Raw genomic sequence first — 15,246 nt, forward strand, 5'->3', positions numbered from 1 at the left:
CTGTCGCTCCGTGCCTCACGTCCACTCCGCCGGGGTTAACATCCGGCTGCTCTCATCTCCGGCTAAATAGCTCCACGAGTCCTATCTGTGCAAGCTCAAACTGTCACCGGGGAGTATTTAAACCCCTTTTGTTGACCTTTGCTTACATTTTGAGAATTGGCGTTTGCTAGTTAATTACAAACCTCTCCGACTCACCGCTAGCTCGCCTTACAGATCTAATGTGTGAATTTTAGAAATCATTTCCAAATTTTACAAGTGCCTCCGCAGTCCACTGTCACATTTGAATGTGGATTTGTGAAACGTAATGTGCCATGGAGGCGGAGAATTGAAAATATTTAGATTACACTGAGTATTTCTCCTGTGCGGTTTAAGAGACGCTGCCACTTTGGACATCTCCTCTCTTGCGTAGTGAGGAGGTAGCTTCAACTTGAAGCCTTGAAGCCTTTACACCAGGATTGAAGGACTGTTTGGAACAATCTTTGACACAAGAGTGTTGGACCATGAAAGGTGAGGTTGTGTTTGTGCTTGCAGTATTTCTGCACGTTGCTATTGAGACGGTCAGTAGTGTTGAGAACCGATGTACGGCAAAGAACTGTAAGCTCCCCGACTGCCGCTGCCCAGGACATAACATTCCCGGGGGATACAAGCCAGAACAAATCCCACAGATGGTTCTTATCACATTTGATGACGCAGTTAACTGGGAAAACTGGGATTATTACATGAAACTCTTCCCTCCAGATCGAAGCAGGCTCAACCCCAACGGCTGTCCCGTAGCTTCAACGTTGTTCGTGTCCAACAACTTCACCGACTATTGCATGTTGAAGAAGTTGCATGCCCGCGGTCTCGAGATCGCGGACCACAGTGTATCTCATCGTGTTCCGCATTCGTGGTGGGGCCAAGCATCTGACGAAGATCTTCGGGAAGAAATTGTCCAGCAGAAGAAGAATCTTGCCGAACTAGCTCAGATACCAGTCGAGGACATTCGAGGATGGAGAAGTCCCTTCCTCCAGCCAACAGGGGACACCATGTTTAATATTCTGTACGAAAATAATTTTACGTACGATGCTACAATGACGTACCCGTTTCCCAGAAATGTTTACTCCCCTGTCATGTGGCCCTTCACCCTTGACTACTCATACACCTTGGTCTGCAACATCAGCCCCTGCCCCAAGAACCAGTACCCTGGGTTCTGGATTCTCCCCGTGGTGGTCATGATGGACTACAGAGAGCACCTCCCTTGTGCGTATGTAGACTTCTGTAAAAACGCTCCCAGGAATCAAGACGAAGCTTTTCAGCTTCTCTGGAAGAACTTCCTTAGAAACTACCGAACCAACCGCGCACCAATGTACGTTAACCTTCACTCCGTCTGGCTCCAGACCAAGTTCAACCTAGACGCCATGGATGAGTTCATCGAGCGGCTCACCTCCATGGACGACGTGTACGTGACCACCGTCAGCAAGGCCATAGAATGGATGAGGAACCCCACCCCACTAACAGAGATCCAGAACTTTGAGCCGTGGCAGTGTGTGAAGAAACCGAACATAGAAGACGACGCTTTCTGTTCTTTCACCTTCAAACCCATAACGACCTTGGCGCCGGGTCAGAAAACCACGGACCACACCCACGTTCACGGCGAGGAAGACAAAGATAGAAACAGGAACAGCAACACAATAGGAAGAAATAAACCCAATGACAGATTGGGTAAAATGGACCTACCACCTCCAAGGGACGCTCACTCTAACCATAGAAAACACAGGCCGTGGTTCTTGAAGAATTCGGGTTCGGAGGTGAATTTATGTGCAAAACTGGTTGTTTCAATGATGTGGCTACCTTTAGTAATTTCTTTTAGATTATAGACATATTTGTGATGGTGATTATTTTGGGACGATGTGAACGTTGTGTATAAACTGTTATAGACTGACGGAACTCTTAAAGGTAAACATATATCGCACTATATATATGAACTGTTCATGTAATATCCTTATTGAATTTTTGTACATACAATCGTCGTCACTGTCTAATCCGGCACCCTGTCTAAACCGGCATTTTATTTCGGCCCCGTGGGGTGCCGGTTTAGACAGGTTTCACTGTATATGTAGCTGAGGGTATGGGGCATGTAGTTCGAAGCTTTATGATTCTTGAGCAAAACATCGTGGAATATCCGATTTTTCTGAAAGTTTAAAGTTTGCGAGTTGGGTGTGTCGATACGGCTGCGCCTTTTCAGCCGGCGCAAATGTCTATGACAGCTATCTCGAGACAAGCGCCCAGTCAAAGCATCCACCACGCAACCTTTAATTTGTTAAAGTCACGCATAATTTGAACCAAGGAATAATAAGAAATTGAGAATTAATGCCACGGGCATCTCATTTCAAACAGCATCGTGACGTCATAATCAGATTATCCGCAATCGCAAGTTTGTATGATAAGCAAGATACTAGACTAGGCCACATTGCCAGCGTTGACAGTCGAGATGTATCTGCTCCAGAGCGCCTTCTCTGGTCGTATGTATAAATGTAAATATTCTATTGAGAAATCAAAGTTGTCTGCAATAGTATTTCATCTTGTTTTCTGACTTAAAATACAAAAATGCGCTAAAAGTAGGTATAGGTACAATTTCTATAATAAAGGTAGTGGTTAAAGGGGGGCGCGGCCCTGACATTTTGGCAGCCCCGTTAAATTCTATTCAAGTCGCTCTAACAGCACTGTGTTTGTCTGTTAAGCTCGATATTTGTGTTTGGGTGAATCAGTTGACAAATAGCGCAATGAGATGAAGATACAATTTCACAGAACGTACTAATCACAAAATACTAAAATTCTACGAGTGTGAGTGAGTTTGGTTTGACGCCGCCTTTAGCAATATTCCGGCGAGGGACAACATAAATGGGTTCCACATTTTGTAGCCATGTGGGGAATCGAACGTGAAGAGCAAACGCTTTAACCACTGGGCTACCCTACCGCCTCTAAAGCTGTACGAGATAACCACGAGGCTGTCGCGCACAGATCTTTCAAGCTGAATTTCTGTCCGACATAGATTGATCACTAGAATGTCACGTGGAATTTATGTTGATTTGTATTAAAACCCCTATCAGCTGATTGACATTTTAGAAAAGCAATGAAAACATGCGGCCTTAAACTAAATCTTAACGAATAATTTTAGTCAAGCAGTTCCACGTTCGCACTTTCTCTTTGCACACAGATTAAGCAGGACCCGTGCTGGAGTAACAAGGCCGAGTATTACTTGAGTAAGTATGACCTAGGACACGAACTCAAAAAAAAATCTTTATCTCTTCTGTCTAAACACTGACGTGCTAAGATCAGATTATATTTATAAGATTGTTCTCAATCTTACATAGGGCTTGACTCCCTTTTGTATAAACAGAATCAGTATTTAGACAATCCTATTATCCACAAGAATAAATCCCTGGAACATTCACGCTAATGTTACTGATGTCATTGTTACTTAGCCTAATGTCCGTGTGTATTCCGGGTTTGTTGTGCTCTGGGCTCTGGTAAGGATAAAGAACAATGAGTCGAGGATACTGTACCCATGTGAGGATTCAAACCGGAAATACCAGTTTGGCAAGCGCATGCTCTAAACGTTTAACGACTCCACACTTACTTCTTAAACGCCAGCAGAATGTTAAACACTTGGTATTGGCTAACAATTTGTAAAGATGGTCTTTGATTGGCATATTGATTGCCAAGGAGACATGAAGCCATTATCGATTAGAGGGTTTGGTTCTTTGTAAATGTGTCTCTTTTAATGAAAGGGCACATAGTAGGCAAGAGCTAGCCCTCAGACGTCACTGAAAAGATGTCATCGTATCCGAATTGCGTAGATCACTGGATTATCTGGTCCAGATTATTTACTGACCACCGTCATAGAACTAGAATAGTGTTGAGTGTGATGTTAAGCAACAACAATAAACAATCGAGAGACAGACATGAGCTGTATGGGCAAAAACTGGCTCTGAACCACCTCTAGAAACAGCAACAACTTATTATCGGTACATGCTACCTGTCATAATTCACACAACAAAAAACGTCTGAACCTTCCAGTTAAGTATCATTACTGACAAAATTCAAAGTCAAAGGTAAAGAATTTGTTAGGCTGAAAGTCTTGCAGCCAGTGCTTAGTGAGGATCGCTTGGATCTGATGCCGCTTTTTGAAGGTTTAAGGGTGCTAACATATTCTTTGAACAATGTCTACCTGTGTGTAGGGCGTCGCCAATAGTGCAATATTGTAAACAGGTGTATGATGTAGCTCTCTATCGTGTATATTAGTCTGTCTGCCCTGTCGTGTATATGATTTGTAATGTGTATAGCCAATGTTGTACATAATCAGTGAAAAAGGTTAAAAAATAAAATTCTATAACATTTTCATGTTTGTGGTTATTTTGTTGTGAATGTTTGAAATGTCGCAGATGGCGCTGTATTGATTTAGACACTCATTTGCATGCCCAGTACTACGACATAAACTGTCATTTGTAACATATCATTGTTGGGTTTTTACAGGAAGTGTTTGAAATCTTGCCGAAATTTCTTTGAGTGGCATTTTAGATGTTGGGAAGTGATATATTGACAAACTTTAAGGAAAACATCTTCTTTTATTTCGTCGTGCATTCACGAAATAAAAGAAGTTGTTGTCCATGAAGTTTGCCCATATAGCTTCATAGTCGTTGAGAACCCCTTCGTGTCTAGAGGGTAGAGTGTGTGCCCGGAGAGCGTGAGGTTCGATCCCCGGTCGCTCCCTGCCAATCTTTCCGAGGTAAGGAAGCTAACAGACTATGTTCACTGTCCACTCTTGGCCTGCACTAACGCTTAGTCTCTGAAAATCTAACAAGTTTGATACAAACAAATAACATTAATAGACTACTGAAAAGGAGCCCAAGTGAAATGGGAGGCTGAGGTTCGTGAACCTGGGGGAGATTCTAGACTTGCTTCATTTAGGGCTATAGCATTAGAGTGAGGGCAGGGTAGAAGGGAAATGTTGTTGTACAGGGCCTGTGAGACAGACTACCCTTTGTCATATCATTATCGTCATTCCAAAGATAGCATTTGCTGTCACCCTGCCTGGCGCTTGGGGTTAAAGGGACACAAAAGACGTGTCGGCTCGGAATCAGCGAGCTTGTCTGAGTGGAGTGAGTCACAGATGCTTGGAATCTCTGAAGGCTAGCACAGTGAAACCGGCGTTTGTGCGGACTGGCAATGGCGGATCCAGAGGGGGGTTCAGGGGGTTCGAACCCCATGAAACAAAACAACACCCCCCCCCACCCCCTTTCAAAATTTCTGGATCCGCCCAAGGACTAGTACAAACAGACGCGCACGCACGCTAGTGAGCTTATGCGCATGCATATACATTCGTCGCCATGTTGGAGCAATGATCTTGAAAACGACGCCAAAACCCATTTATCTCCCTAAGCAGTCTGGCGTTTCATAGCCAATTAAGATTTCAGTCACAGGGAGGTAGCTTAGTTTCATGACAGGAGCGTTATCGGTTAAGATTATCTATTAAAGTCATATACAAGTACATGTATATATATTATTAGTCATCTATATAAAGTGATGAACTTGTGTCGAAACGATACTGTTAACTGAAGGCATACAAACATGTTTGAAATATCTCATGGTCTAGGGATTATTAGCATCATGTCGTCAAGAGTAACAGCTGTATAAGACAGCACGTATTCACTGCTGTCCTGGATAGGTTTTGGAAGTGCAGACATTCTATACACAAGTGCACATCTGCCACGACGGTGGTACTTCCTCATTCGCATATGCCGACGTGCCCAACATACCAGAGGTGGGGGGTGGGGTGGCTGTGTGTTATGAAATATAGTACACATGCTATTGCCCCACTAAATTATCTGGTTCAAACACTCATTTGAATATGTTGAGTACAGATTGTCTATCACTGGATTGTCTGAACCAGACTCTTTCTCATTTGGATAATTGGACGCGCATGCCAACACACATGCTCAACCTACAAGCAGAAACATATGGAACATTATTGACACAGATGTCAATATACCATTACCGCTGGAAGCAGCGAGTTAGTGAGTGAGTTTAGTTTAGTTTAGCTTTACGCCGCTTTTCGCAATATTCCCGCAACATTAAGGCAGTGGATAGGAGGAATGTGTTTCACCCATTATACCCATGTGGGGAATCGAACCCGGAACGCTTTAACTACTATGCTACACGACCGCCCCCACTGGAAACAGGCACAATGCATACCTTATAGTGTACAGAACCCGTTTGTATCAACATTCACGTGTCTTTACACCTGTTTTCAGTAATGGGCCCTTAAGTTTGGTTGTATCAAACGTTTAGTTACATTCAGTAACGATATTCGTATATTAACGGACCAATAACTTACCGAAGGTCTGGGGTACTCTCAATGCATTAAACTGGTTCTAAAGTCAAATATGCTTCTATACGTTCAAAAACACTGGGATCACATCAAAACTGTGCTTTCGCACTGACAAAAAACATCTCAAAACATATAAAGCGCATGATAGGTTCATTAAATTGATACACATATCTTATATTCTTACTAACATTTTATATTTATAAAACCTTTTGTAATCGGCATTGAGTTTCACAATTTTTCAGTAAGAATACCAAATAGTGGTATATATTCCATCATGTTTTAAAAGACTTCAGGTTATAAACCAGGTTTACAGATGACTGACTGAGTCACCAGCGGGGGACACCAGAAATGGGCTTCACACATTGTGCCCATGTGGGGATTCGAACCCGAGTCTTCGGCGTGACGAGCCAACGCTTTAACCATTAGGCTACCCCACAGCCCCGTTTACAGATGATCATGTAGATGATATTGATACTGACCAGCTTTTATGCTCTGATTGTACTATGAGTGAAGATGAGTACTAATTTGTGTTAGTTTGTCCATATTATAAGCATTTAAGAGAGCAACTTATCTCTCCATATTATGTCACATTTCCTAAAAAATTGTATCAATTGTTAACGTCTAACAATCCCGACATATAAAACAATCTGTCCATAAATTTGAAAAGAAATCTACCAACATGAACTGTCATGCGTACAATATTGAACTGTACTTTCATGTGCTTTTGGCCATGAGGCCTTACCACAGAATAAACTTGTCTCTGTCTCTCTCTCTGTGCAGACAAACAAAACACTTAACGTTATGGTATACCGTAAAATATCCCATATCCGAATCATTATAGGTGAGTTTTTACACAGCTTTTAGCAATATTCCTGCAATTTCACAGTCGGGAGCAGCCACTCAACCTGACATAAGGTAAATATGTCTAGCCAGCCTTATACATAACTGGTCAATGACAGCTGCGTAACCTCTTTGAGTCTGACTACAACATCTGCAACATCGTGTTCCGTGTTGCTTGCATCAATATCAACACAACGATCGAAATGACCTACACATTCCCCACCTATCGCTCGGCTGTGTTTACAAGAAGATTTTCGTTAGATGAATTGTAAATACTGAAACTTTCACTCCTGATAAAAAGTAAATATACATAACTAGGTATGTAATGGACGTATATTCCCCAGGCATATAATGTGAGTAGGTATGTATGATATGCAGTCCACTGAACCACAAGCATCCCACAACAGAATGGCATGTGTTTAAGTCGCCTCATCAACATGTAATAGATACCAAGAGTCACGGGTGGCCAGTCGACTCAGGCTACGGAAGTCGCCGTGCAGAGTTGCTTCCCTTGGACACAACGTCAAAGTGACGGTGAGATCGAAACCCGTTTAGAATCGACTGTGATTCTAAATCAGTCCGCACCATACCTGTGCACGAGCGTTCACCAAAGTGATACACGTATGGAGCCTGTATTACTTCGGGGTTTTATCCCACATCACGTCCTGATACAACTGTAGTAGTGTTCAAATTGACGTTATTCCTCATTCACAGTTGGTGAGTGAGTGAGTATGGGTTTACGCCGCTTTTTGCAATATTGCACCAATGTCACAGTGGGGAACACCAGAAATGGGTTTCACACATTGTACCCATGTGGGGAACAGAACTAAGGTCTTCGGCGTGTCGAGAGAACGCTTTAACCACTAGGCTACCCCACCGCCCCATAAAAAGTTGGCGAGGAAGGTCTGATACAATGTCCACGTTGTTAAGACTAAGTCCCAACGTCAGTATGACGTCTTTGGTCGGTATGGAATTCCGTGTTGATATTTAACAATTGATTCCACAGTGCCACGAACGTGCCTGACAACCAATATACTTTACCATGTACCTCATGTTTGGCATCATTAACAGAAGTCACGTTTCAACAGGTCACGGTGGTCGCGACTATATGTTAAAAGCATTGACTAAACACGCTAATGTTACTCGTGAGGTAGAAGAACTAAACAAATCATCCAATTGAATGCATATAAGGGTCCGTTCATAATTTATGGCTAGGGGGTGATGATGATTTTAAGGGGAGGTCACCCATTTTGTTCTGGGGAGCTGGAGGGTGTCAGCAATTTTGTACACACGTACTAGGGGGATGGGGGTGGGGATCAGCAATTTTGTACATAAAATATGTTTAAAATTATGCTTCGAAATTATGGGAAGAGGAGGAGGGATCATTGATTTTGTACATGACATGCAAGGGGGGTCACTCATTCTGTACATACATTTTTTTTTTTTGGGAGGGGGGCATTCACATTGTACATGCTTCTCTATAAATGTCATCACCACCACCCCTAGCCATAAATTATGAACCGTCCCTAAAAAGTGTAAACATGCTCATATATTGTTCACATTATCTACATAATTACGTGTGTTTGATGGTGCTATTCCAGTCTCATTCGTGTGTTGTACCTTAATGGTGTTTGTATTCTCTTAATGAACTTGATGTTATGTCAATAATGATTAGCAACATAATAATGACCTCAACGGTGTGTCAGGTTCGAAGGACCAGTAATTCATTGCCTGAATATATATTTGTTTATTATTTACAGAAATGCTTTGGTCATCGTTATGTCAAAATAGAAAAATAATATATGATGAGGTTGAATTAAGAAATCGAATTAATTTCGTTCTGTCTCTCTAAAATTCCAGTCTCATTTTCAGTCGGGCACATACAAATATACCAATCAAAGGAAATTAAGAACCACCGATTTTATAATTCTCCAATGTTTAATTGAACCGCAAGATACTAGCTAGAACAGGCCTCAAAGTACCATGATTGTTGTAAGAGTGAGTGAGTGAGTTTAGTTTTACGCCGCACTCAGCAATATTCCAGCTATATGGCGGCGGTCTGTACATAATTGAGTCTGGACCAGACAATCCAGTGATCAACAGCATGAGCATCGATCTGCACAATTGGGAACCGATGACATGTGTCAACCAAATCAGCGAGCCTGACCACCCGATCCTGTTAGTCGCCTCTTACGACAAGCATGGGTTACTGAAGATACATTCTAACCCGGACCTTCACGGGGAGACAAGCATGGGTTACTGAAGGTTCATTCTAACCCGGACCTTCACGGGGAGACAAGCATGGGTTACTGAAGGTTCATTCTAACCCGGTCCTTCACGGGGAGACAAGCATGGGTTACTGAAGGTTCATTCTAACCCGGACCTTCACGGGTGATTGTTGTAAGAGGCGACTAAAGTTGTCGACACGTCAGGCTCGCTGCATAGCATCAGCATCGTACCCGAGTAAATAGATGCTCATGATGTCAGTCACTGGATTATCTGGTCCAGACACGATTTTGTCTTTCGTATAGCTGGCATGTTTCTGAGTGTGGCGTTAAACAACAAACAACAGTTACGAAGTCATGGAATATGACAGAATGGGGTGCTCCCTAATTTCTTGAGTAGTATATATCGACTCTGGCAAACTATATGTTTGTTTGTGTTTGTTGTTCAACCCCGCTCTCAGCAACATTTCAGTTATATGACCAGATAATCTAGTTACTTAAAGTAGATGTAATCATGAAAAGGAAGATAGATAACAAAGCAAGCTGTCTCCTCAACCGTTCCTATATATCATAAATATGCCTTGCTGTCAATCTCATTACATAATTTGCACATTAAGAAACTAATGCCCACGGCAACTGTGAGGTATTGTCACAGTAGTAGTGTATTCAGTTACATCATCCATGCTGTTTCTGAAGATCTGTATCGCTGTAGACAATGAAGTGAGCCCTTATCACAAAAAAATTGAAATGACACCCTGAGGCATGAACGTCCCCCGCGGCAGCAACATCATTTTATCATCATTATTATTGTCATCATCACGGTCGTTGTTGTCGTCATCATCGCCGCCGTCGTCATCATCATTATTATTGTCATCATCATCATCATCGCCGCCGCCGCCATCATCATTATTATTATTGTCATCGTCGTCGTCGTCGTCGTCGTCGTCGTCATCATCATCGTCACTCATCCAGGCGAGAATACTTTTACTTGGTTTCAGATCCACCGACACGTTTATCGGTTTGTCTTCAAATCGAAAGTATAACACATTGGTCCTCTCCACGAGCCTGTTAGAGAAATTTCTGTTATAAATAAGATCGCCATGGAAAGATCGATATAGGTTTGACTTGACATCCAAAGCAACACACCCGGATGTTGCATTCCACATTTTTCATATCTATGTTTATAAATATCCAACCACATATGTAAGGCCACAATGAATATTACATAAAGCTATTTAGTTTCATAGCCCAAAAATTATAGATATCACAAGTAACTAATCTATTTTTGCATTTTTCACGTTTACCGACAGTTCTTTTCCCATAACATATATACACATAATGGCTTATATCCCTTGTAATATGACGTCATTGTGTCAGTTCATAAACGAATGACGTCACTGCGTCTCATTTTCTTAGGTAGTGTAGGTACAGGTGTGTGGTTCTTGCGCCTCGATGTGCAACCTCCTATTTTAACTCGTGTACACATTTCTTCTTCCTCTTTCACCCTCACTTTGATGTCGAATATAATTCAAAAATGCATCACGCGCACAAATTCACTTCGCACATGTCATCCGCTGTCATTGTAGGAAATGCAGAATTAGGTCCATCGTAAATAACGCCATTTTCTACATTTGAACTGAATCACCGTTTACAGCGAAATGTTTACTTGGGAACGTGAATTTAAAAACTGTATACGGATTTTTTTGGGGGGGGTTGTTGTTTACTGTTTTATCCAATCACAAATGAATATTCTTCACAAAAATATTCTTAAACGTCGTCGATATCCCTCGGAACGCTTAGCGTGTCTTCTCGGTCTTGTCCGTTTTGATGATGCATTAATTATTGCGTAGTTCCAATAGACAGGGTGTTTGTATTAAAGTGATGTTTGTAGGAATGAAAGTCTCATAGTAAATTCAGTAAAGCCTGTATAGTATTCAGTATAGGACTTTCTTGAAAATATTGATATTTCGACAGAAATCAAGTATCAAAACATCTTAGTTTACCGTTGATATTGAATTCAGCGGTTGATATTCCTAACGGCTGTTGGATATTGAAATAATATACATTTCGTATATCTTGTAAATATGATAGATTTGTTTCAGAAATCGCACACTAGCTGTGTCACTGATGTCGCACTGGCGCGTAGTAGTATCAATATATAGATATACATGTATTGAATCACAACTTTTTGAAATTTGTTATAAAGGATCAAACAAAGCATGCATTCACACACAAACAAGACATATGTGCTTTCATTGTATTCTAACAAGTAACAAACAACTGCCCAAGCGTGAGTGAATGAGTATGTTTTACGCCGCTTTTAGCACTATTCCAACTAGTGTTGGGAATTGGTATCAATCTCATAATTGATGATTGGTTCATTACAAGCCATCAATCATCGAAAATAATTCGTTAGCGTCATTTATCAAATTTTCCTGGTTATGTCTGTTAATGCACAAAAGGTAAAGAAAAAAACATGTAGTTCTTTCGTTTTCTTTGCAAAATGCACAAAATGCATTTGCAAATTTCACATCTTTAAAGGATGACTAGCATGTTAGGAACATGAATTTCATGGAGTCTTTAAAATAAATTCAATCATGAATTGGAAGAGCTTGTAGTGCTAATGAAATCTAACAGACAAAATCAACCTTGTGAAAAATATTGTTATTGCAAACAAGTGTTCCAAAATTGATTGTGTTCGATTATGAGAAAACATGATCGATTGCTTGGTCGTTTTGTCATTGCGACCAATCTTCGATTATTTCAATTAATCGTACCACCACTAATTCCAACAATATCACAGCGAGGGACAACTGAAATGGACTTCACTTATTGTATCCATGTGGGGAATCGAACCCGGGTCTTTGGCATGACGAGTGAACGCTTTAATTACTAGGCTGCCCACCGCCCCAGTTCGCACTAGAAACTAAACCATAGACAATATGGTGTGATCAAAGTATCAGTATGTGAGTTGAGTCTAATGCCGAGTCTAATAACATTCCAGTTATATCACGACGTCTCAGATTTATATGGGAGGTAAGTCGGAAGGATGCAGGTCTCAGGTATCTTCCACGATCCCAGGGATAGTGCTGACAAACTTGGAAACAAAACCGGGACGAACTGGGATTCGAACTCACAATTATAGATTTCTGTCGTACCCAAGAAAGCGACTCTGCACAGCGAACTGCGACGGCCCTGATGAACCGTGCACCTCATCAGCAAGCAGAAGAGGGTGTTACCCACAGTCAGGAATATTCCACCAGGGGTTGATAACATGAACACCTAACCACTCAGGGTCAGTGACACACAGTCAGTAATGACACCGATCGTGTTATGGGATATGCATCGGGTAGTGGGGACCTATTACCCATGGGTTATACATCATCAAGAGCCGGGCTCTAACTGAGTGTATGCGTAACTTTGGGTGATGAGTATAGTACATCCGTTGACATATGTATACGTTTTCTGAGGGTGATGAGGACGCCTAGTTGTCAAAGCGCTTGTTTGTCACAGGCGGGTTCGATTTCCCATGTGTGGCCTCTCCTGTTGTTGCAAGTGCAAATTAAAGTGCGGCCGAAAACTGTACTCTCTTACTTGCTAAAGATTTGTGTGTCACCCAATAACCTTCCCCATGACACGTGACGTCGGCGGCTGGAACCAGCTGATACTGGGACACCGTCTTGTGACGTAGGTGTGTGAATCCCCGCTACATGCGCGTATGTACTGCTAAGTATTTGTTTTAAGCCCTAGCACATGGAGGCAGGGAACAGATATATGGCCACTTAGATCACGTTCGGGGGCAATGGCCGATTTCTGTAGCTAGACCTGCGATGGACACGGGGAAATACGGTTGATTATTAATCTTAACCTCTCGGATTTATTTACAGTCTCTTCCTTCTCAATTTGTTATGTTTTATTGAGACATGCCCACACTTCAATCTATGCTGAATATAAAGATCACCAGGTATGAAAGTCTTAACTTTGACACAGGTGTCTGATAACAAAAATGATTAAAGCCATCATAACACTAGTACATATAGTAGTAGTAGTAGTAGTAGTAGTAGTACTAGTAGCAGTAGTAGTACTAGTAGTAGTAGTAGCAGTAGTAGAGGCAGTAGCAGTAGCAGATGCAGTAGTAGTAGTAGAGGCAGCAGCAGCAGTAGTAGTAGTAGAAGTAGAAGTAGTCAGTACTATTGGTAATGTTTTCACTTACAAGCGTTTACACTTTTAAATCGCATTACATAATATGTCCCAGTGTACATTCAGTTTGCATTCTCAACTCCACGGGGAGTGTCCAGCGGCCCAGCTTAATGTTGATGACCATTGTTTGTTGTCAATAGTGACCTAATGAGGCTAACATTCCACACACATTGTTCGTGGGTTTCAGTGGTACCTGTGTCATCCGTGGTATTCTTGTTATGACAGTCATGTGACGACATCGATTTAGCCCAATCGCTGGGTGGTAGGCACCTGTTGGAGTCCATTGATTCTGGCATAACTAGAATACAGGTGTGTAAAGCGTGGCATGTTTGGCTTATTTGTTCATATCAAGCTACCGTTGTAAAAATGTCTGTTGGATGGTCCCGTGCTTCATGGGTTTAAAATATACATTGGTTTATAGGCGACTTAAAAGAGAATCGGGAGGCTAAGCTTTGTGGATTGTGTGGGTACGTAACCCATCGGTACCCATGCTGTCAACCCCCGTTTCATCCCAGACTCGATCGCTTGATGTTGTGATGTGGATGTTGCCGTACCAGATCATACCATCAGGGATTAATATATCGTGGGAGATACAGTGCTTACCGTTCCTGTCGGTATATATGTGGGAATGGAGAGGTATTTTTCGGTTGGTAATATAATAATATTCCAGCTTTAACAGAATTCCAGAACGTTATGACATATTCCAGAACAGCCCCGTGGGTGACGGAGTGAACATAGAGCCAGTCTGATATAAATCAGTGATATTGTTATCCTGAAATTCCGGGTTAGAATTGGTCTCCAGCTAACCATGCTTGCCGTAAGCATGGGGCGGCTAATGGGATCGAGTGGTCAAGTTCGACTGACTTGGTTGATGCATGTCATCGTATCTCAGTTACGTAGATCGATGCTTATGATGTCAATCACAGGATTGTTAACTCAATCATTAACAACAGACCAACGTCACATAGCTGGAATATTTCTGAGTGAGCCGTTAAACAATAAACAAACAAACGAACAAAAGTAAATTATATCCGACCAGTGGCCAACGGTGTGAGCCAGAATATCCGACCAGTGGCCAACGGTGTGAGCCAGAATATCCGACCAGTGGCCAACGGTGTGAGCCAGAATATCCGACCAGTGGCCAACGGTGTGAGCCAGAATATCCGACCAGTGGCCAACGGTGTGAGCCAGAATATCCGACCAGTGGCCAACGGTGTGAGCCAGATGGTCACCGTCCAACAAATGCGATATCTGTTGCAAACAGCAGGATGCCCTTGTGAGCTACTTCACGGTACATTACAGACAGCCAACCGGCGTGAACACGTCTGTGCAACATCTGATGACTGTTTACTGCTTACTACTAACTTCGAAGTACAGTAAACTACGATCATATTTAAGTCAAAGGGTCCTGTCATTTTAGTAGGTTTTCACAGTAGTTAGTTGCCCGCATTTCGACTAAAATAAACATCACGAGTCCGAGGCTAAATAATAGTTCGTAATAAGCGTCTTTCGTATAAGCGTAGTTTACTGTACCTGTACCCATGGTCTTAAGATACATAGGGTTGTTCTTTGTTCCACAAAATGCAGACATAAAAGTTGGACTTGACCGAA

The 15,246-nt window shown here is 42.0% G+C and overlaps 1 protein-coding gene across 1 annotated transcript; it reads left to right on the top strand.

Moving 5' to 3' along the window:
* The first annotated feature begins 500 nt into the window (after positions 1-500).
* Positions 501-15,015, top strand: LOC124282504 (chitin deacetylase 7-like). Its single transcript, XM_046718514.1, has 2 exons — positions 501-1,701; positions 14,675-15,015. The coding sequence occupies exons 1-2, from the start codon at positions 501-503 to the stop codon at positions 15,013-15,015; spliced, it is 1,542 nt and encodes a 513-aa protein (XP_046574470.1).
* The last annotated feature ends 231 nt before the right edge of the window (positions 15,016-15,246 follow it).

This window comes from Haliotis rubra, unplaced genomic scaffold, assembly GCF_003918875.1.
Source record: "Haliotis rubra isolate DU_JTF1 unplaced genomic scaffold, ASM391887v1 Scf3, whole genome shotgun sequence".
In the NCBI taxonomy this organism is placed as follows: domain Eukaryota; kingdom Metazoa; phylum Mollusca; class Gastropoda; order Lepetellida; family Haliotidae; genus Haliotis; species Haliotis rubra.